General features: G+C 41.8%; 1 protein-coding gene across 1 annotated transcript; it reads right to left on the bottom strand.

Moving 5' to 3' along the window:
- Positions 1–1387: 1387 nt before the first annotated feature.
- lonp1 (lon peptidase 1, mitochondrial) lies at positions 1388–24874 on the bottom strand. The gene is made up of 21 exons (XM_088349041.1): positions 24339–24874; positions 18651–18739; positions 18457–18576; positions 16797–16932; positions 16604–16717; positions 16469–16530; positions 11483–11612; positions 11320–11403; positions 11165–11233; positions 9874–10025; positions 9672–9810; positions 9423–9601; positions 9265–9352; positions 9076–9198; positions 8535–8651; positions 8328–8468; positions 5755–5920; positions 5606–5689; positions 2945–3072; positions 2700–2864; positions 1388–1764 (listed from the first exon to the last, which is right to left on the bottom strand). Exons 1-21 carry the CDS (start codon positions 24819–24821, stop codon positions 1615–1617), a joined length of 2919 nt encoding a protein of 972 aa, XP_088205167.1. The 5' UTR covers positions 24822–24874; the 3' UTR covers positions 1388–1614.
- Between the last annotated feature and the right edge of the window lie 232 nt (positions 24875–25106).

Below are 25106 nucleotides of genomic sequence, written 5' to 3' on the forward strand. Positions count from 1 at the left end.
TTTTTTTTCAAACGTGTTTATCTAAGTAGTTTAACATGTTATGTTGTACATGTGTTTCGCATGCATCTCATCAGCTGCACCGCTTTTCCTCAGTAGAGTCGCGGGGGTGCTGGAGCCCATCCCAGTTATCTTCGGGCAGGGGACACCCTGAACTACTGGTTGTCAGCCAGTCGCAGGGCACACAAAAAGAGACAACTCACTCGCTCATTCACACCTAGGGACAATTTGGACCGGCCAATCCACCTGAAATGCATGTCTTTGGAATGTGGGAGTGCCAGGAGGAAACCCACGCAAGCACGGGGGGAACATACAAACTCCGCACAGAAAGTCCGGTAGCTGGATTTGAACCCACACAGGAGGTTCCCAAGACTTTAGAACTGTGCAGCACACACGCTAACCACTGCACTGCCGTGCTGCCCTCGCTATATCATTTATATTGTTTATTAACATTTTGTAGTGAGATACTGAGTTGCTCTACATAAATGAGGTTTATTTAAAAAAAAAAGTTCAAAAATTAATTAGCTTGGATGTTCACTTTAGAAGGACAAAAATACATGCAAATATAAATAAGTAGGATAATTAATTCATTTTCTGCATTTAATTATTGTTGGTAATATACTGCTTAAAGGGATAACCACAAACCTGTCTTCACGAATATTGCATTGATAATATATCAATAAATGCCAAATTACAATTTCCCTTTGGTGGAACAACAGCATACAGGAAAAACATACAGAGTAATCAACACAGCCCAGAGATTGGTTGGCTGCTCGGCCTTACTGGATGGCATTGCCAGTTGGCTTGCGATACTTCAACAGAGCCATCAACATTATAAGATACTCTTCTCACCCTCGCCACCATCTCTTTGACCTGTTGCCCTCTTGTAAGCGCTACAGCTCCCTTAAAACAAGGATAAATAGGTTAATAGAACAAAACTGTGAAAATATATTTCTGCTACTTATTTGGGAATTTCTGTTGCAGCTATATGGTATTGCACTGCTTTTAGGATGCGCTATTTTAGGGGTCAAGAACCTAAGGCTCGCGAGCCATTATTGGCACTTTTCATGAGTACATAAGGCTCGAAGATAAAGTTGACCTTGTGCAAATATTATTGATATATGCAGCACCTCTTGAGGCACATGCCAAGCATAGTCTATTGCGCTTGAGGTTCGGTCCAGTAAATATGAAAAAAATTTAAATACAGTTTACAATCAAGGTGTCACACCTACACACCCCTGTTGTGGCTGTATATCGCTAAATATAAATCGCTTTTCATAAATACAGATCTTGTCAGCCGTCATCATGTTCACCAAATTCTAAATCTGTGAAAAAAAGCAATGTGTTTTTCATAATAAAATCTAAAAAGATAAGACATGAAAAACCAATACTGTTTTTATCATAAACTTTATATAGTATTTATCCAAGCATACAATACAATAATATACAATAAAAATAATTAAATCACCTATGAAAAAAAGAGTTTCTCGCAGTGCCTGTCAGCAAATCAGTGACATCACTTCCCGTGTTTGACAAAGTTTGGCATTGGTCTGTTGTGGGGGGCCAACCTGAGCCGAACTTTGGGCTTTTTAAAAGCGCTCCACCCAGCGGCAGTACTTATGACTGAGGGAAGACCACCGGGTAGATTTGACTGTAGTGGTCCACAAAGTGAACTTCCAGGCCCTCTGTGATAAAGTCCGGAAGGTCCGAGAAGTCCTTTCTGTTCTCTGCTGGCAGAATGATGCATGTCACTCCGGCCCGTCGAGCCTAGCAAAAAAAAACAAAACAACAAAAAACGTTCTCAATTACAGTAAATCTCAGCGATAGAGCAACCCCACCTTACTATGTTCTCCTTTTACTTTCAGGAATAAAATCTTAATTTGGCCCCTATTTACTGCTTTTGATGTTATTGTATACTGTGCAGTCCTTTGAGACATCTTGTGATTAGGGCTATACAAATAAATACGACGTGACATTTCAAATAGGTCAACAACAAATTACTGTAGGAGCAACCAAAAAACAAAACAAAAAAAAAAACAACAAAAAAATCAAACTTTGTGGTAGTGCTGTGTTTGACAGGTTACTGTCAGCTACGGGTCCACATTATATAGAATGCTGGTTTGCAATTGGTTTGCGTCATGACATCATAAGAAGCAGCTATACTACTGGCGGTGGTCCCTACCACAATGCCTTTCTCTATTTTTGTTCAGTTCAGTTGTCAAGATTCTGTGAGTTATTGCGATACAATATTGGATTTGTTTGCCGTTTTTATTCACTCAGCGTACAAACATTGCAGGGATGCTAAAGGGAGAAGCAAAAACATGATAACATGGCAATAAAACCTTTGATGACAAAGGAATACGAAGAAGGCACACGACAAGCAACCATTTCCTAGTTGCGTGGTCTGAACAAATCGACGATTATTTATAAATACGCGATAAAAACAATAACATTGTCTGAAAATACGACAATCCTTGCAGTTGGAAGTTTTAAAATTGTTTATTTATTTAGTTGTATTTTATTTGAATAGGTTTCTCTAGGGTACCAGTGATTCAGAACGCATTAGCTAATTTACACAAGTTTGTATCCCCTGCTATAGGACTAGATCACTTTTTGATTCCCACATCTGATTCATATTGTATTCCTGGGAGTTTACTGTATTTAAATCAAGGTAAGCAGGTCACATTACAAACAAGACTCACGGCGATGGTCTTCTCCTTGATGCCCCCCACCGGAAGGATCTTTCCAGTCAGTGACACCTCGCCGGTCATGGCCACATTGGGACGTACGGGATGAGCCATCGCCAGGGACAGCAGCGCCGTCACGATGGTGCAGCCGGCGCTCGGGCCGTCCTTGGGTGTCGCCCCCTGAGGCAAGGAGGGATAAGATCAAGCCAGATGAGCGAGGAGAGGTATGGGATTGGGGATTGTGTTAGTGTAGTGGTCACCTCTGGAACGTGAAGATGCAAGTGAGAGTTGACCAGAAAGTCGTTTCCCGGGTCCTGCTGCATTAGATACGCTCGGGCGAATGTTGAGGCTATTTTGGCGCTTTCCTTCATGACGTCACCCAGTTGACCTGGGGGAACACAAGGAATATTCCAATGAGTTTGATTTCTACGGCTGTATAAATGATGTCAGGGTGAAGCGAGACATCAAGTTAGCAAAGTACACAATCCAAGAAAAACGTTAACGAAGGAAACAAGAAGGAACAGTGAGTATTTTTAGATCAAGGGTGTCAAACTCAATTGCACAGACGACCAAAACTTAAACCATACCTTTGGTCGCGGGCCGAACAGGATGAATATTTATTGAATAAACTATAAAACAGGCTTTTTAAACATACATTTGAATTAAAAAAAGACAGGAGCATTATTCCAGAATAAACAAACTTAATTTTCAAGTAACTTGAAATACTTTGCTCTCCACAAAAATATCTCCTGTCAAAACTATCCAAATTCAAATAATGAGAAAAATGGAAATATGAATCGAATTTTAACGATGGGATTTTGTCCGGTTGAAAACATCTGCTGGATCTTCATAATCTTCTTTAACTCTTCCACTTCCTGTATCTTCTGCTCTTCTTTCAGGTTTTTCATCTCATCCTGATGTTTTGTCTTGTAGTGCAGTTTTACATTAAATTCCTAAATTACAGCCACATTAGCACATATGTTTACCAGCAATGTCAGTAAACATATATTCAGCCTCCCATCAGTTTTGAAAGGCTCAGTTCTCAGAATCAACTTTTCTCTTGCTCATTGTTAGGGTTTACAATCTGCGTAATCCACAGCAAAAGAACAGTCACCCTGCTTTTCTCAGTTAAGCCTTCCATTACATTGTGATAGATAATAGCTCGTCCCCGTATGTGACGTCTCTTCTCCCTGACACTGAAGACTCCGTCTTGTTTTTCAACTGGCCAACGTGTTTTTTGTCAGTAGAGTTTTAAAAGTGGCTGCGCTTGTCAGACTTCAGCTAACTTGATTGATACGGGAATGTTTCTGAGAAGTCTTGCAGCGGCAAGGTGGCTGAAGCGCTGCATTATGGGATCTGTAGTTTGGGAGTTATCTGCCGGGCCATTACAGTCGATGTATATAAAATGATTTCACGGGCCAGATATAAATATACGCCGGGCTGGATGAGGCCAGCAGGCCGTGAGTTTGACACCTATGATTTAGAAGCAGGAAAAACGATATATTCATAGTATTTCATTGATATAAAGCAGTTTAATGCAACTGCAAATACTACGATAGCAATGGTTAGGGAAATCATTTCATTTTTTCCTCGAAATCATGCATGTTTACGCATTCGAGTCCTCCAACATGCAGTTTCCTCCATGTAGGATATTTTTATGCCCCAAAGCACTGTGAGACTTGTAGTACAGAGACAAATGATAAAGGAAAACTCCAACTTCACATGGTTTACGTATCTTCTTAATTGCCAGGGTGTAAGTAGTCGTAAGGGCACCGCTTCCTGTGGTGTGACTTGGGTAAGTACAGCCTCGTGGGACTCATACCTCTCCAGGCTGTTTTTTGGGTAGGTGTTTGCTTCCCCACATTAAACATATAGTACTGGTTTCCATGGTTACCAGTAGCAGGAGAAGCCTCCTGATCTGACTTAGAAAAAGCACCTTTGTCATTTGGTCGCCACTTTTCACAGATGAGCCGAAACTTGGCAACAATGGGAAGCGGCGTTTGTGTGACAATACTGATACTAGATCCTAAATCACTGGGGGAAAAACTATTCTGTCGAGTTACTAGCTTAAAAAGCCTCACGTGTATTGGTTGTTTTCTCCAGGACATTTTCGTTTTATTTAAAGGGACAGTTTGCAATAGTTAGTGCATCTAGTGGTTCAAAACTCTTTCATTCAATAAAAACATAAACATAAAAACAAATTTAAAAATATTTGAATATGAAGGTAAATTAATGAATGATCATACCAAAGTTAATTTTTATTAAGAAATTTTTTAAAAAATCTAGAAATTTTATTTCTTTTTCATTGTGGAATCCCTATCTAGAAGTCACCGCTAAGTTTTTCTGGCATCTTTCTGTATGCTTTGCTCATATGAACTGTACTTTGTTCGCATTAGACAATACAAAGCAATCTAATGGTGGGTCATATAGCATATCCTGGGGCTTTGACAAAAATGCTATAGTTTATAATTAGTGGATACCACAATTGTATCCATCCACGCAGCAATGGAGCCCCTGTTGGAACAAACAAGCACGGTCCTTTCTATAATTTGGTTGAGTGACATGAATGAAATTATTTAACGCCCAAATATTTACCATCAGAAGTTAAATGTGGAAATCACGTGTACTTGTGACATGATATTGCTCTGCTTGGCCCTTGTAATTTGAATACTAGCCAATGCCACGTATACAGTTGTTCGTTTGTCACTCTTCATGTAAACGATTCACCAGGATCATTCCAGAATTCCATTTCCAATTAGATAATTGCCTGAATGGAAACTTAATTTACAAGATTTATCCAAGCCAAAAGTTTATAAAGAATCCCTTTGTGAAATAAGCAGTCAAAAGACTTAAGTTCACATCAATGTAAAGAAGGAGAGGGGGAGGGGGACAGGGAAATTTTCTTTCTTTCTCTTCCTGACCTGTGACCTCTAGCGAACCTTCTCCTTTGCCATCTTTAGTACAAGGTCTTCGCACGGACGTCTCGATGAACAGCGTGGAGCCTCCTGCAATTGTAGCAACACGTTTAGCATGCGAAGTTGTGTGCGTGCACGTCAACGTGCGTCCTCACCCATGGCGGTCCAGGCCAGCCCCATGACGACGCCCGGTGGCGTAACGTCATACATCCTGTCCACGGTAAAGAGCGGCTTCCCCACGAAGTCCTGAAGGTTTTCCTGCGAGACTCTGACCTCCTGCTGCTTTCCGCTGACGATGGAGAAGGCCACTTTGCGGAAAACCTGAACGGACCATACAAAACCTCAGCTGAGGACGAGCAAGAAAACGTTTGAAATAAAAACCTGGTTCCATAATTACGGTACCAGCTCGGTTTAAAACCAGGTGGCCTGAGGGGTAGGGCGCCCGCCCCGAGACTGGGAGGTTGCTGGTTCAAGCCTCAGCCGAGTCATACCTAAGACTTACCGTATTTTCCGCACTATAAGGCGCACCTAAAAGTCTAAATTTTTTTCAAAAGCTGACCATGCGCCTTATAACACAGTGCGCCTTATATATGGCTCAATATTAAATTCGCAAGGTCTCGCAACTACGAGAAACAGCCGCCGACTCCATTTTTCGCGCTGTGCATACTGGGAAATATTAAACAACGATTCTCTTTCATACGTGCGGGGAGACAGCGCCGGGCGACATACGCCACCATCTGTCAGTGGATCGTAAATGCATGGGCTGATATATCAGTCTCAACTGTGGTCCGAGCTTTCAAGAAGACGGGAATTGTCCCCGAACAGCCAGACAACATCAGCGACACTGACTCAATTAATGACGACCTTGATGAAACGGAGCCGGACGTGTTGGATGGCCCATTCACTGAGATGGTCAATTCGAACACTGCAGAAGAAGAATTCGAGGGATTCGTCGATGAGGAGCTTATAGAGTGATCTTTGTTTTTCTTTTGTGTGTTTACGTTTTACATTTTACAGTTATTATGTTATTGCTTTATTGTTATTGTTTTGCACTTGTTGTTTTTGCACATTACGAGTGTCACTTTATTGCGATTGCACTAACGTTTCATTTACAGGGATCAGAATGGAGATTTTCATTTTCAGCTGAAATAGCCAGGGTCCTGGAATAAAGCAGGGCGGAGCCAACCCCAACCCCCCCCCCCCCTGGGTTTTAGGCAATTTACTTGTCCAAAACCATGCTTATATTTATCATTTAAGTAACATTTTTAGAAGATTAAAATAATTTGCCCACATAACTGATTTTTTTGTAAATACTGCAAGATAAGTTCAAATGCAGTTCAGTCCCTGCAGCTTGAGCATCAATGCGGCCAATTTTTCTAACGGCCGCCAGGATGCGCCAGAGCAATAAAGGAAAGAGTGAGACAGTCGGATTTTGAATTTGTTTGCTACGCAAGAGAAAAAGTAAAAAAGTCGGAATGCCTTTGGGGTTCAAAAACAGCGGAAATCCGCGGATCCGCGGAAAATTCTGATCCCTGCATTTAAAATAACAGTATCAGACGGTTTTTTTTTTGCGTGTTGACTAAATGGAGGAAAATTAAAATGATATGCCTTGATGTTGTTCAAAGATGTTAAAGATGTGTCACGAAAATGCTTTACCTCAGAGAAAATAATAAAACGGCTGTTTATTTATTTTGGGAGTGAATGGAGTTGTGGAAAGCTTGTTTGTTAACAATAAAGTTTGACCATTTTGAATGTTTTGTTGACATTCCCTTTAGCGTGGCAACCTCTAGAGGTTGCATAACGTAACTACATTCTCTACTGTAGTCAAGTCAAGTCACATTTATTTACCGTAAATAGCCCTTAATCACAAAAATGTCTCGAAGGACTGCACAGGATTACAATAACAAAATTGCACAATTACCTGATCTTAAACCAGCATGCACTTATAGCACCTTATGAAATGAAATGTTCTGCATTTATATAGCGCTTTTCAAGTCAATGACTTCCCAAAGCGCTTTACATTGTGCTTCACATTTCCCAATAGCGGCCGTGATCTGTGCAGCCATGCAAGGCGCTAACCTGCTTATTGGGGGTATTGGGGGTTCACTGTCTTACCCAAGGACACTTCGACATGTAACACGGACAAGCCGGGATTTGAACTGGGATCCCTTAATCCTAAAACGATCGCTCTACCTCCTGAGCTACTGCTCATGGGGTGCGTCTTATGTATGGCAAAAGTTTTAAAATATATCATTCATTGAAGGTGCGCCTTATAACACGGTGCGCCATATAGTGCGGAAAATACGGTACATTGGTACCCATTGCCTCCCTGCTTGGCGCTCAGCATTAGAGGTTGGAATTGGGGGGTTTGGCCACCTAGTGACTACCAACACATCAGTTGGGTTGAGCGAGGGGGCTGGGAATCCCCTCCTCTGTATCAATCTCCCAGAAAGAGTCTGAAATGCGAATTTGTTCTTGACTCTAGCCACCTCCCACCAGGGGGATATGGCTCCGGTATATAAATATAATATTACGGTAGACCCCAGCATTCGACATAAGTTCATTCTGAGGTAGGGATCGCAGTGAGATTGTTGTATGGCGGGGGATAGAAACCTATGTATTATCCTGGAACATCTCATTTACGTTAAGTCTCATTTAGATACTGTGAAAAAATTATTTCAACTCTATTTCACCCGAAGAGGAGTGTATGCAAATGACATTCGCTTACCTTCTCCACTTGTTTTTGCAGGTTCCTGACACCGGACTCTCTGCAGTACTGTCGGATGAGTAAACTGAGCGCTTCTGGGGAGATAGATACTTTCTCCTCGCTCAGGCCACACAGCGAGCGGAGTTGAGGGACTAGGTAGCGCTGGACCACAACAAAACGTGAGCAAATTCATCATTTTCTGGTTTGTTTAAAAATTGAAAAAACTACCTCAGCGATGGCCAGCTTCTCCTGAGCCACGTATCCTGACACGTTAATCATTTCCATGCGGTCTCGGAGCGGTTCTGGAATTGTATCGGTCACATTGGCCGTGCAGATAAACAGAACCTGGACACAGAGGAAAATGAGAACCGCATTAAAAGAGAGGTTACACAAGAGCATCTGCTTAGTTTATTCTGTTTTTAATAGAAACCTGCAAAGTAGATTGAATGTGATGCTGGTTCGTTATTTTGACCATTACTGTGCACTGTTGTTTGTTGTTTTGACCAGCATGAATTGTTTATATCAGAGTCACTATGGGCCAAACATGTTCCTGTTCTTTGATTTCCATATCCTTTAGAGCGGATCAGCTTTCATAAAATATGATATCTAATAGAGAGAAAGGACTAGGTGAGGGCTTTTAGAACAAGATGGAATTTCTTATCAGAAATTTGGGTTCTCTCCTTTTTCTCCTTGCAAGTTCAAAATCCTTTGATATTTTCTCTCCTTTTTTTTGAGTGTCTCCTCAACTTTAATCTTATCAGCGTCCCACCTTGGAAAGGTCCACGGGCACATCCAAGTAGTGGTCCAGAAAGTTGGCGTTCTGCTCAGGATCAAGAAGCTCAAGAAGCGCTGAAGACGGGTCACCTTGGTAGCCACGGCCCATTTTATCTACCTGAGAATGTGAGTAAAATATCACATAGTTCTGAGAACTAAGCCAAAGGACACCTTTAGTACCCACCTCGTCAATGAGAACCAGAGGGTTCTCTGTTTTGGTTTTCTTGAGGCACTGGATGATCTTTCCTGGCATGGCACCCACGTACGTCCTCCTGCATACACAAAAGCACACCTTCAGAAAAAAAAATCATAAAAGAACCGTTCTAGGAACAAATTTGGCACCGGTGTCCTTTGATCTCGGCGACGTCAGTCATGCCGCCCACGCTAAACCTAAAGTACTCGCGGTTGAGGGCACGGGCGATGGAACGAGCAATGGAGGTCTTTCCAACACCTGGGGGGCCGTAGAAGCAGAGGATCTTGCCCTGCGTGGACCCTCGCAGCTGGCTGACCGCAATAAATTCCTGCCGAAACGATCCAGGATCACAGAAAAGCAACCATAACCTCCCTAACACAATCTTCACGTGTACTGACCAGAATCCGCTTTTTCACATCATCCATCCCATAATGATCCTCCTCCAGAACCTTCTCGGCTCGATCCAAAGTAAGGTTCTCCTCGCTGTTGGTTCCCCAGGGCATGCTGGTCAGCCAGTCCAGGTAGTTGCGGGTCACGCTATAAGAGGAGAGGTTGTGTTTGAATGCGATTTAGTGGGCAGGAAGGTCGAAGCATACCCACTTAAACTCAGACGAGTGATTGTCCAGAAGCGCCATCTTGGTCAGCTCTTCGTTGATGACATCCATGATGTGCTGAGGGACCGTCCTATCCTTCAGACGCTCGCGGAACTTCTCCTCGATTGCTTCCTTGTCCTCCTTTTCCAGACCCAACTCCTGCATTGTAAACAAAATAAAGTATTTTTTTGTCTGCTGAGAACTAGAGGAGAGTAAAAAAATTACCAGTAAAAAGTTTTTTTTTAATGATCTGTATAACTGACACAACAATTAAAAAGCATGGCACTGAAATTAAACAAGATATGCCGAATTTTTCCCACTGAAAAAGCAAAAATGCTTTTTTGTTTTTGACCTAAAGAAAAAAAAATGCAATGGCCACCCAGTTTCATATGCATTTCTAATATAACAAGTTGTCATGTTAATACTATGTTGATACTGTGTTATTAGCAGATGAATTATTGTAATGAGTTAGACTCAGTAAACTGCTTAAAAAAACGTTTACTAGAAAATAACAAAGACTCAGCACTGGTGAGCTATTTTCAGAACAGGTCCATAGGCAACTCAGCTGCTCATAGGGGGTACCCTGGTGCCCGCTGGCACCACATTGGAGACCGCTGGTTTACATGCTAACACTATAGCGCTAACCATTTACAGTTGCGGCGTTTTAATCCTTAAAAACAACATTTAGTCCATTTGTCACCAAAATCCATTAGTTGGCTCTAAGCAATGTGTGGCAAAGGTTTTATTTACTATTATTATCTAGCTTTGGCAAATACGCAAGTGCATTAGACTGCACTAACTATTGCACCGTCATCATTCCCTCCTACTCCTGTTTTCTTATCACTATTCACGGTCATGTCCATTAAAGTCAAAAAAGTCCCCAAAAATATGTAGTTATATAAAAAGGGTGCAGCAGCAACAAGCCAATTATTTGTCATTATAAGAATCCACTTTACTCAAAGTAGAATCAAATTGCTTGTGTTAATTACACTAATGCTCTCAACAGTTCTACTTTTTCTTTATATCCATGTTGTCTCACTGAACTTTTTTTAAGCATTTCAATGACTTTTTTGTCATTTTATGGGATTTTAATAAACCAAACACTTAATATTAGCATCTACTGAAATGCCTGTCGGTTATGAGTCATTTTATTTTGTACCCTTTTTGCAATACACTGCAAAATAAGTGTTGATATATTTTTGTTTGTTTGTTTTTTGTTTTTATAGTAGATTCCAAGCTATGTCCAGACAGTAATAACAAGTCATCGAATGAGCCACAATGTGAAAAGGTGTCGTCACCTTCTTGATAATCTTGAGTTGCTCCTGTAACAGGTACTTCCTGTGTGTCTGCTTGATCTTCTCCTCGACCTGCCATCAGCCACAGAGCACAAAAAGAAAACATTTTCCTGTAAGAAAGATGGCATGTAGGGGGGCTTTTTAAAGGTGGCTCTCACCTCTCGGCCCAGTCGCTGCTGCAACTTGCTCAGCTCAAACTCCTTCTTGAGCAGGGACAGCGCTTTGTATAGACGCTTGGGAATCTGCAAAAAACGACATGTCGACTCGTACCGCGGAATGATGACGTTATTGCATATGATGTAATCACAAGCCAAAGCTCACATTGGTTTCCTCCAGGACGTCCTGCAGCTCATGCGACTCGGCCCCCGTCAGGGCGGCCCCCATGTCGCTTAGGTAGATGGGGTTGTCCACCACACGCTGGCCTGCTTGCATCATCTGCAGGACCGACTCCCTGATGCCCAACCACACAATAACAAACATTACAGATACATCAACTCTTTTGAGTGATCTTTAAAGGTATACAGAAAAGTATGCGTTAAGGCTCTGTAAACACAAAGACAATCAGATAAAATACTGAACCCCCATCTTGACCTTACTGTGTTTGTCAGTTGCCATGCCACTGACCTAATTTCTCTACTTTTGACTGAAATGGATTCTCAGAGGCATCACTGCCAGTCAGAGAAAAAAGTTAGTCAATAAAGTATCAGAGCAGTTTGATTTTCACAGCAGAAACAAACAAGGCATTGCTCTGCCTATTCCCAACATTGTCACACTAATAACATAAGTTCCTCGTTCACTTTTGGGCCAAATAGAGATTTTTTTTTTCTTAAATCAGCTTCCCGTAGAAAGCTGCACCACCTGCTCAAGGCTCTAAGTTGGTCAACCAATCATATTACAGATAAAAAAATTTCTTGGTGAGATTATCATTTTATGTTTGTTATACATTTACCAAAATTGGGTTTCACTTTTTGCTGTGATCGTTGGACACTTACAATGAAGAAATGCTTTGGATTCCTGAATAGTGCTTGTAATGTCAAGGTTGCCTATTTGTAGTCATTGTTTGCATCAAGTCTCGATCCATATTTGGCCCATGTTGATATTCCTTGATTTCACCACCCTTCAGGGGTTTTCAACTTAATATATACAGGACTGTCTCAGAAAATTAGAATATTGTGATAAAGTTCTTTATTTTCTGTAATGCAATTAAAAAAACAAAAATGTCATACATTCTGGATTCATTACACATCAACTGAACTATTTCAAGCCTTTTATTATTTGAATATTGCTGATTTTGGCTTACAGCTGAAAAAAACTCAAAAATCCTATCTCAAAATATTAGAATACTTCCTCAGACCAAGTAAAAAAATAATTTTATAACAGCAAAACTAAATCAAACATTTGAAAATGTCCATTGATGCACTCAGTACTTGGTTGGGAATCCTTTTGCACGGATTACTGCATCAATCCGGCGTGGCATGGAGGCAATCAGCCTGTGGCATTGCTGAGGTGTAATTGATGCCCAGGATGCTTCGATAGCGGCCTTCAGCTCATTTGCATTTGTAGGTCTGGTGTCTTTCATCTTCTTCTTAACTATACCCCACAAATTCTCAATGGGGTTCAGGTCAGGGGAATTAGCAGGCCAATCAAGGACAGTGATGCCATGGTCAGTGCACCAGTTACTGGTGGTTTTGGCACTGTGGGCAGGTGCCAGATCATGCTGGAAAATGAAATCCTCATCTCCATAGAGATTTTCAGCAGATGGAAGCATGTAGTGCTCTAAAATCTCTTGGTACACAGTTGCATTTACTCTGGACTTGATGAAACACAGTGGACCAACACCAGCAGCTGACATGGCTCCCCAAACCATTGCTGACTGTGGGAACTTCACACTGGATTTCAAGCAACTTGGATTTTGCTCCTCTCCAGCCTTTCTCCAGACTCTGGCGCCTTGACTTCCAAATGAAATGCAAAACTTGCTTTCGTCTGAAAAGAGGACTTTGGACCACTCTGCAACTGTCCAGTGCTTCTTCTCCATAGCCCAAGTCAGACGCTTCTTCCGTTGTCTTGAGTTCAGAAGTGGCTTGACCATGGGAATACGGCTATTGTAGCCCATTTCCCGGACACGTCTGTGAACTGTGGCTTTTGATACCTGGACTCCAGCTTCAGCCCACTGTCTTTGAAGCTCCCCCAAATTCTGGAAGCGGCTCTTCTTCACAATTTTGTTAAGGTTGCGGTCATCTCTCTTGGTTGTGCAGCGTTTCCGGCCACATTTTTCCCTTCCCACAGACTTTTTGTGGATATGCTTTGAAACTGCACTCTGTGAACAGCCTGCTCTTTGAGAAATTTCTTTTTGTGTCTTACCCTCCTGATGGAGGGTATCAATGATGGTCCTCTGGACAGCAGTCAGATCAGCAGTCTTCCCCATACTTGTGATTTAGTTAACTGAACCAAGCTGAGTGTTTTTAAGGCTCAGGAAACCCTTGCAAGGCGTTTCGAGTTATTTAGATGATTCAGGTGATTAGTTGAATAGCCTACTTGTATACTTTTTCATGATATTCTAATATTTTGAGATAGGATTTTTGAGTTTTTTTAAGCTGTAAGCCAAATTCAGCAATATTAAAATAATAAAAGGCTTGAAATAGTTCAGTTGATGTGTAATGAATCCAGAATGTATGACATTTTTGTTTTTTTAATTGCATTACAGAAAATAAAGAACTTTATCACAATATTCTAATTTTCTGAGACAGTCCTGTATATATAAAGATATTCTGAATGAATGGGCAAAAGGGGATACCTTGAAAAAAGGCAGGATATTTGTATATTTGTACAGTTCTCCCTTTGTTCTCCTTGCTAGCTCAAAATTTGTTCCTGGTGTTTTCTCTCATTATGATAGAATGTTTATGTATATAGTGTCATTTGAACTATAATTCTAACATGTATGAACTTGACTACGGCAATTTTTCCTCTTGAAAGAATTTTTTATCTCACAAAAAGTCCTAAAAATGACTATTAGCATGAAAATAATAAAGCTACTTCAAAGCATCGTGGTCGATGGCATGCAACGCTTGGGCGCCCACTGGGGGATACGCACAGTCAATGGGACTTAAGAGTCATGAGGGTCACATTGAGTCAGAAAAAGACTAACACTAGAGCAGGGGTCGGCAACCTATGACACGCGTGCCAGCAGTGGCACGCGACGGGTTAACCAGTGGTAAGCGAGCTCACGGCAAAATGATAATGATTATTTTTTTTAAATGCGCATTTTTACCTGAAATTTAGACATTTTCAGTTGCGCGCCGTGTTGTTTAGAGGCTTCACGGTAGCGCCCCTCCTCTTCTGCTCCGTGTGCGAGTGTGCGTCTGCACAACGACTCGCAGAAGAGGAAAAATCAGTGTTCTGACCCAGCCAAGGAAACACCAGCGCGATAAATGAATGAATGAATAATGATTGCTTCTCGTTCTTTGACTGATGACTGGGGGCTTATGCAAAAAATGACTGTGCTGTTTGTGCATTATGCCTCGAGAGCGTTGTACCTCCACATCAAGTGTTAAACGTCATTACGAGAAGAAACATTAATTCAAGTTGTAGACATTAAAACGCGCTGTGTCCAGGTATGGTAAACAAACACAGACCCTAAAAACCTTAGTCACTGCTAAAAACACCACCACTGAAACAAGTTATCACATTGCTCACTGCATACATAGCAAAGCACAGAAAACCATTTATATCTGAGACCAAATCAGCTGTTTTTTCTGTTGCACTTATTTTCAAGTAGCCTTCTGCCTTGTTGCTGTTATTTCAAGTTTGGATATTTTCTGCAATAAGATTTCATTGATGAATGTTATGGTAGCTGTCCATATCATTTATTTTTGATTGCAGTTTATTGTTGATGAAAAATGGTCGATTCAGGTTGATTCTTGTGGTAAAAAGTTGAAGTCATGGATGGCTACAGGCCTTTCCACACGTTCCTCACATTCATTTTTTAGTTTTTTGATGAACAAGAATAGTGGAAGATACATTGGTCAGTTATAGTATTTCAATGTCTATCCATATTGTATATTCGGACTGGTGTAAAATGACAGCTCTTTTGGATATAAAAAAAAAATGTTGTGCGAGTCATTGATCTTGGTGTGGCACACTGATTTCCAAGGAAATTTGAAAGTGGCACTCCACACCAAAAACGTTGCTGCACTAGAGTACAGTGTTCTCGTTTGCCCGCGTCCCTGCGTCCTAGACGCATCATTTTTGCTGGGGACACATTGTGTCAAATCAACGTGCGTCCCTGGGACGCAACTTTTTTGACACCAAATTGTCATTATTACCCAATTACTTTTTTTTTTTTTAACAAAGATTTACCGCACTCCAAACTTTTCTTCGGGCAAATCTGCCATTGTTGTTTTTGTCTCGCGCCAATCTCGGCAAACGAGATCTCGTTGCTTCGAGATGACGTCATTGTTTTGGTGGTAGTCGAGTGAAAGAGAAGTATGCCTCCGTAAAAACAGTTGGTATTAGGTGCAAATCAACAAAAAATTGGTAATTTCTTCAGTGTCGGTAATAAGTCGAAACATAATACAGAAAGTGGTAACAACGGCAATAATTCCGACACGAAAAAACGGCAGAGAAATTCTTTAGAAGACCGCGAAGGCAAGAAAAACACGTGTTTTGAAGCGAACGATTCGACGAAAGATAAACAAAAGAATACTCCTGGCAAGAAAAGGACTTCTCTGGCAAAATTGACTCAGTTAAATTCCTGGTTACGCTATGAGAAGATGATAATGGAGGCTACATGTTCTGTGATGCATGCACCCAGCGTGACAAAAAACTGGATTGCATAAACCATTTCGCAATACGAACTTTCAGAAAAGGACATTGGATCGGCACAACGACAATGAAAACCACAAATTAGCTATGGAAATTCCGTTGCTGCAATTGGACCTTGAGAAGGCATAACAATTGTGGCGGGACAGCAAACCACGAAGAATATATGAACTGAAAAATCTGAAGTGATTAAAACTGCATGAATATATAGACTAATATTTCAGCAATATTATTTTGAATAATGTACGGTATTTTTGTGAACTGAAAAATCTGAAGTGATAACTGCTTGGTATTACCAATAAAGTGTGATTATTAAAACTAAATAAATATATAGATTTATTTATATATTTGTCGCCGATTTACAATTTCAACCTCGATAACACTAAATTTTGGGGACCCATAGATCTCTGTTGGAACCCATAGATTTTTGAGCATGCGAGTCCCTGGGACCCATCACTTTTCAGAGGTAAAATGAACATTGATGGTAACCTGTAAAGAGGGTTGAGTGCAATAATGTCCCGGATGGTCTTCACAATCTCAGCTGTGAGCGCCTGCAAGAAAAGTAAAAGATCACTCAGATTTGGAATAAGAAGACATTCATCACATGAGTCTATGCGTATCTACCTTGACTTCCTCTGTGACGGTAAATTGCTCGTGGAGGACATTGTCCACTTCCACCATGAGCACGCCGGGCGAGGGCAAGGGCTGCAGCTCGGCCATCAGGTTTGCTTGGGCGATCTGGACACATGGATGAATGCATCAGAGACATCACTAAGGACCCCCAAAAAAAAATAAAAAGACGGATTTGCAGACTCACTTTGTCCTCCATCTGCTCCTCCCGCCGACCTCGCTTGGCCTTGCGCCCTGATGCTGGTTTTCCTTGCGGCTCAATCGCCGCCATCGCCTCTTCCTCTTCTTCAGGTTCCACCTCTAACTGTTTCGTGATGCGGACCCTGTGAAGCAGCATGTGGCTCTTTGTATACAGTGGTACCTTTTTATATGAGCTTAATTCATTCCAGATAGAAAATGCCGTAATACAATAAATGAGATACTAATGAAATAAAATGCAAGTTTATTAAGAGTGCCGCAACAAATGTGCGCACATGGTTTTATATGGTTTTTGATCATTTCAAATTTTGTATGCCAAATAACAAGATACATTTAAGATAGACCTAGATCTCCTCTTGCCCATTTTAGCTCTATTCCAGATCGTCTAGGGCACTGGTTTCAGACGACAATATCTGATTGCTAATATTGTCGCAGTAAATATCATAATCTATCTTGCTGTGAGTAAATAGGTGCTGCATTGTGTTTGTAAGGTTGATTATCGGTTAATAAGGAGGATTTGCAATCATCAATAAGGGGAGTAATTGGCGGAGGTTGAAAAGTATGAGAGAGAGAGACTGTTGATACATAAGCACTTACTGCACTTAAAATTAGAGTCGCGGGAACTTTAAATGAATATACAAAAAAAATTACAACAGGTTTTTATTTTTGTTTTTAGTAGTATGCTTGCGGAAATTGGACAAGCTGATGCTGACAGTGAGTAGTCACGAGCGGTCTCTAGTGGTAGCCTCGGTGACTGCTTATGAACTGGAGTTTCGTTCGTATTATGTTAAGTCAAGTCATTTTTATTTGTATAGCCCTTAATCACAAAGAGTCTCAAAGGGCTGCACAGGTTATTGCACAGACTATTATTTCAGACTATTATTACACCATCCCCTGATCTGAAAAGACCAAAATATACAAAGAATATATCAAAATTCTTGTGTTTAAAGGTGTTTGTAAAGAGGGGTACCATTGTATTTAGGAGAGTTTGCAAACACTTTTTTAAGTATTGCCTATGTTGCCTAATATTCTTCTAAATATTTTAAAAGTCCTATAACGTGTTTATCCTGGTGTGTTGCATCTAATCTCCCTGTTAATAATATTCACTATGTTGTGTTTGATTACAATAAAGACTCATCTCATCAGCTGCACCGCTTATCCTCAGTAGGGTCGCGGGGATGCTGGAGCCCATCCCAGCAATCATCGGGCAGTGGGCAGGGGACACCCTGGACTAGTTGCCAGCCAATCGCAGGGCACACGGGGACAGACAACTTACTCGCTCAGTCACACCTAGGGACAATTTGGACCGGCCAATTCACCTGAAATGCATGTTTTTGGAATGTGGGAGGAAACCGGAGTGCCCGGAGGAAACCCACGCAAGCACGGGGAGAACATACAAACTCCGCACAGTAAGGCCGGGAGCTGGATTTGAACCCACTCAGGAGGTTCCCACGACCTCACAACTGTGCCGCACACGCGCTAACCACTGCGCCGCCGTGCTGCCCATCATTATATTTTATTCCAACGCACGTATAATAAGCTGCTTTTGTGTTGTAAGTGAAAATGTGTGCAAATGTCCTTGTTTGCCAACAACTATTTGTGAGCCCCCAATTTTCATTTTTTGGGAAAGCTTCTCCTCCTTTGCTGACCTGCGGTGTCCCATGACAATCATTCTCAGCTTTTCTCCAAGGTCCTGCATCTCGTGGATCTGCACAAAAGTCCCAGTCGCGTAGACGGCGTCCAACGACTCCACCACGTCTGACTCATTACTGCCACACATGCAAATAAGAGAATCAAAGACAGCTTGGTGCCGATTCCGTTGGGGGGAGGGTTTCAGGCGTACCTGTCGTCTTTCTTGAGGAAAACTCCGGCGTATGGCTGTGCTAGTCGGACCTTCCTCCTCAGCAGTTCCATCAGGTTTTTGTTTTTCACCTAGTAGAAGGAAAAGACAAATGTGTAAGTTGAGAATATTCTACCAGCAGTAGACCCCCGGAATACAGTGACCCCACCCTACGACATTATGACTTAATGGTCTGAAATTAGACGGTTTTGGCCCCTCTTTACGGCATTTTCCGCACTATACCACATCAACAACAACAAATTGTAAAATTGAATTTCGTGTGTTCATGGGTATGATGAGTTACGTCTCTATGATGCCTATTTGCTATCGGTTGACGTTATTTAAAATGCTGGTGTGTTAGTGATTTGTGTAGCATCCATGCTATTAGGCAGAGGCAAGAAAAGCTACCGGACTAATTCTGGGTTTGGTGAGTGGTAAGATTAACCGAGGAAACACCAGAATCAAAATTAATTTGAACAATACCCGGCAATTTGATGAACAATAGACAAGACACTTTACAACAAATTTCACATTAACCATAAATAAAAGAACATTCTTTTGTTGTTTAGGGTGTTGAATCTACTATCTATCTACCCTGGTCATATCCCTCAAGAGGGGTGACCAACAGCAAGAAAAACACATACAAAAAACAACGAAAATAAAAAGGGAAAACGTAGCAAAAAATAAATAAAAATCACACACAATTTTTTTGGACCATGGCCAACCCAAATGCCCAAACAAGTTAAGCACATCGGCACCCAAGTCAGTCATGCTTTCGTCTCTCCAGATGATACGGGACACAAGAAAGCGGCCATGTCACTCCGGTCACTGGTTTACCCCAGCCGCATCATATGGGTGCCCTGTCCATCCCTTAGAACGCGTCCAAACATCCTACTATCCTTTCACAACACCTCTCCATTCATTCCTATCACCAACAAGAGCTCTAGCTTCCACTACATTTAGACCGCTTTCCTCCAGTGCACTCAATTGCAGCCTTCCTCTTGATCTCCTTCCATTGACTTCTGCCCTGTAGATCCTCTTCAACATTCGCTCCTCATCCATCCTCTCAATGTGACCAAACCAACCAAGTACTCGCTTATCCACACGCTTGCTCAGTTCCACTACTACTCCAGGTCTGTCTCTCACAATTTCATTCCTCAATTTATCCAGTCTTGTCACTCCTAACATACTCCTCAAACACTTCATCTGAAAAACATTTAATTTCCTTCCCAAATCTGCATTCAGGCTTCAAGTCTCTGCACCATACAACACAGTCGGCACAATCACACTCTCATATAGTCCTCTCTTAACATCCATACTCATACTTTTGTTACTCATCACTCTCCTCAGAGCAACCAAAGCCTTGCTTCCTTGATTCACTCTGTGCAATACCTCGCACTCCATTCCACCAACTGCAGCCACATCACAACCCAACCACCTAACACTTTCAACTTCTTCCAGCACCTGTCCATGCAACCTTATTTACAACGCCATGCCCACTCCATCACGTGAACACTTCATCCCCTTACTCTTCCCAACATTCACAATTAACTTACGCCCATCACACACTCTTCCAAACTCCATTACCAACCTTCTCAATGTTTCCTCAGAATCAGCCACAAGCGCTGTGTCATCTGCAAACAACAACTGACTTACCTGCTACACCGTTACACTGTTGTCCATCATCTCTACACCTTTGCCTAATACTCTTGCATTCACCTCTCACCACACCATCCATGTACACATTATACAGCCACGGTGACATCACACACCCCTATCTCACACCAGTCAACACAGTGAACCACTCACCTGTCTCACTCCCTACTCTTACACATCTTCTGCTGTTGACATAAAAACACTTCATTGCTTCCAACAACTTTCCACCCACTCCATACATTACCATCACCTGCCACAACGCCTCTCTATCAACTCTGTCATACGCCTTTTCCAAGTCCATGAAAGCCAAATAAACATCCTTACCTTGTGCAAAATATTTCTTGCACACCTGTCGTACTGCAAACACCTGATCTAAACATCCTCTTCCTTTCCTGAAACCACTCTGCTCTTCCATCACCAACTCAGCTTCTTACTCTCTTAATCAAGACTCTTCCATACAACTTACCCGGCAGACAACAAACTGATACCTCTCGAATTGCTACATTGATACTTATCACCTTTACCCTTATACAATGGCACCACACATGCACTACACCAATCAACAGGAACCACACCACTTAAAAAGCATACATTCAACAAGCGTACTAACCAGTCAATCACAGCCGTAACACCTTTCTTCAAGCATTCAGCCGTACAAACAACCAACCCAGACGCCTTCCCCCCTTTCATTTCTTTCACTGCCTCTTGCACCTCCCATGCTTCCACAGGCTTCACATTTAAATCACCCGACACGGGCATTCTCCCCATACAACCGATCGCCTCGACTCTCACATCTCTCCCATCTTCCACATTTAGCAACTCCTCAAAATACTCTTCCCATCTTATCCTGACTGCACTACCGCTAATCAGCAATCTACCGTCCTTATCTTTCACTTTCTCTTCCTTTCCATTATTCAATGTCCTTCAAAGTCTGATTCATCATTAGATACACCAAAGAGTTTTTTCCTTTGTCATGTTTTCTTTTTGTTTTTATATATATCTTTGAGAACTGTAATGGTCATCCCTCCAGTGTTCTCGTTTGCCCGCGTCCCTGCGTCCTAGACGCATCATTTTCGCTGGGGACGCATAGTCTCAAATCAACACCAAATTGTCATTATTACCCGATGACTTTTTTTGAACAAAGATTTAGCGCACTCCAAACTTTTCGTCAGGCAGATCCGCCATTACTGTTTTGGTCTCGCGGTTCGAGTTTTTGTCCGCACGCCGATCTCGGCAAACGAGATCTCGGCAAATGAGATCTCGTTGCTTCGAGATTACGCCATTGTTGTGGTGGTTGTCGTCGAGGGAAGGTGAAAATCAACACAAAATTGGTAATTTCTTTAGTGTCAGACTATCACGAAACGGCAAATCAATCAAGTCAAACAAGTTTGAGTTGTGTATTGAAAGGAAGTCCTTCTTGTTTTAGAGAACCGTCTTTTTTGGCTCAACTCATTAAAGAGAGCCGGCTCTCAAACGGCTCACTTGCTTTGATGCATTATATTACGAATGATGATGTTGTATAAAGAAGGTAAGAAATTGAAAAAAAGACAGGTTTGTGGCTATCCCTTAAATCGATATATTACAAACAATAATTTGATGCAGAAAATGAATTAATAATTTGAATCTGAAAATGTATATTCTACTTAATTATATTTGGATGTATTTTTTCCTTTTACAGTGAACGTCCAAGCTACTTCATTTTTGAACCTTTTTTATAGTAAACGTCATTCATGTCAAACAACTCAGTATCTCACAACAAATTTTTATTAACAATATATATGACATAACGAAACACATGTACAATATAACATGTTAAACTACATAAATAAACACGTTTGAAAAAAAATATGGTGTAAGATTATTTTGTAAGGGAAAATACAACATTTTGTAAGGGCATGGAGCCCTGGAGGTTGAAAGGTATGGAAATTATTTGAAAGATGGCAGAGGCAAGGAAAACACGTGTGTTCAAGCGAACGATTAGACAAAAGAAAAGAAACAAAAGAATACTAGCAAGAAAAGGACCTTTCTGCCAAATTGGACTAAATTATATCCCGGTTACGCTATGAGGAAGATGATAATGGATTGGACCTTGAGAAGGCATTACAACTGTGGCGGGACAGCAAACCACGAAGAATATATGAACTGAAAAATCTGAAGTGATAACTTGCTTTGTATTATCAATTAACTGTGACGATTAAAACTGCATGAATATATAGAATAATATTTCAGCAATTTTATTTAGTATAATGTACAATACTGTTGTGAACTGAAAAATCCGGAAGTGATAACTGATTTGTATTACCAATAAATGTGATGATTAAAACTGAATGAATATATAGATTTACCGTATTTTGCGCACTATAGGGCGCACCGGGTTATAGGGCGCACCCCCAAAAAATAGTTTTGGGTCCTATATCTTCCATAGATAAGGCGCACCGGATTATAAGGCGCTACAATGGGAACGTCGACAAAACAGTCAGATGATTCAGTCCTGAACATCAAGATCGTTCTAAAACAAGATACCGGGAAAATATAAAGCCGCATAACTCACCTAAGTTCTCACGTTCAATAATTATACGCAATCATGGTCTTCTTACAACCGTGAGTGAAGTAAATCCAGGAGAGTAGAATATTTACAAATACAGACTAATGAAACATGTTTCTTTATGGCGTGCTGTAGCAAGCTTGCTACGTCATTGCTAAACTCGGCCGATTGAAGGGTTTGTTTTGGGCATCTAGCCAATCCGAGGCTCCGAATAACTTCAGCCAATAGTGATCGATTCAAATGATGATTGACACATTGGTTAGCCAATGAAACGCCGGTATATAAATCCCAGCATACACCGCGGACTTGCTACGCCATTGCTAAACTCGGCCGATTGCAGGGTTTGTTTTGGCCATCTAGCCAATCCGAGGCTCCGAATAACTTCAGCCAATGGTGATCGATTCAAATGATGATTGACACATTGGTTAGCCAATGAAACGCCGGTATATAAATCCCAGCATACACCGCGGACTTGCTACGCCATTGCTAAACTCGGCCGATTGCAGGGTTTGTTTTGGGCATCTAGCCAATCCGAGGCTCCGAATAACTTCAGCCAATAGTGATCGATTCAAATGATGATTGACACATTGGTTAGCCAATGAAACGCCGGTATATAAATCCCAGCATACACCGCGGACTTGCTACGCCATTGCTAAACTCGGCCGATTGCAGGGTTTGTTTTGGCCATCTAGCCAATCCGAGGCTCCGAATAACTTCAGCCAATAGTGATCGATTCAAATGATGATTGACACATTGGTTAGCCAATGAAACGCCGGTATATAAATCCCAGCATACACCGCGGACTACTCCACGTTCGGGGTAAAATCGAGTCGGCGGCCGTTGAGTAAGTTGCGAGACCTTGCAAATTTAATATTGATCCATATATAAGGCGCACTGTGTTATAAGGCGCATGGTCAGCTTTTGAAAAAAATTAAGACTTTTAGGTGCGCCTTATAGTGCGGAAAATACGGTATATTATATATTTGTCACCGATTTACAATTTCAACCTCGATAACACTAAATTTTGGGGACCCATAGATCTCTGTTGGGACCCATACATTTTTGAGCATGCGAGTCCCCGGGACCCATCACTTTTCAGAGGTAAAATGAACACTGTCCCTCTAGTGTTCTAGTGACTATAATGGATTTAGGCTTATTATAGTTGTTATTATCACGAATAGTATTATTGGGCCGGGCCACAAACATAGTCAGACAAAAGGCTGCGGACGACTGCCCTACTGCATGGCAATGTCACTTTACAATGACCCCCTCTGGAGATTTCGTATCCTGGGGGCCTACTGAACTTTTTTCCCCAGCACTTTTCAACTGGGACATAAAGGCATGAGAACGCCACCCTAAAAATAATGTTTTGCCAGTAAGTCTGCTTGCTAAGTGATGCTGCAGGTCGGTCCCATCAATGTTACACAGACATGCAGTTATCCAACAAATATTGCATCATTGGGCCTCGAAATATGACGTCATCCTCTCACCTCGATGATTTTGATGAATCTGGGGAAGACAGGATTCCGGCTGACGGCGATCAGCGGAACATTCGGGAACACTTCGGGCACCAACATGGGTGTCAGAGCTGTCATCTGCGGTCCAGCGTACGCCGCCCCCCCTCCGGAACCGGCGGGGTCCTCTCCCCCGGAGTCATCACCACTGCCCTCACTGCCACTGCTTTCCGCGCCATCCTCCCCGGAAAAGCCAGAGCCGCTCGACCGGTTCCCGAAAGTTCTGTGGCAGCAGCCCGACCGACCGGTACCGACGGCGGCCACCCGCATCCAGCGACGACTACCCGCCGTCTGCTTGGTGGCACAGTAAAGGCGAACCGAGCGGAACCCACCGTGGCGTGGTACGTCAGCCCGGTGCACGGCCAACCTGAAACAACCGGACGGGTTGAATTGGACCAAGTGGGCTGCTGTTCTGTGGAGAAGTCCCGCTGCTCTCGTCATCTTGGCGCACGCCGCCATGTTTCTCTGGAGCTTTCTACGGACGCGTGCCGGACTGGCTTCCGGCCTTGACTGATGACGTCAGTGTTACAATTCTTTTAAATATTTATCGGGACTTGAATGTTTTTTTTTTTTCATTTTAATTTCCATTTTTAATTTGATCTTTACAGTGAAACAGTGACCACAATTTATTCTTCAAAATGTGATTACCATGTTTTTTATTGAATCTTTATTTAGACATTTAATATAACATACCTGTCAACCCCCACGGCTCCATGCCCTTACAAACTGTCGTATTTTCTTACA

This window comes from Urocampus carinirostris, chromosome 12, assembly GCF_059441175.1.
Source record: "Urocampus carinirostris isolate Australia breed hairy pipefish chromosome 12, RoL_Ucar_1.0, whole genome shotgun sequence".
NCBI lineage: Eukaryota > Metazoa > Chordata > Actinopteri > Syngnathiformes > Syngnathidae > Urocampus > Urocampus carinirostris.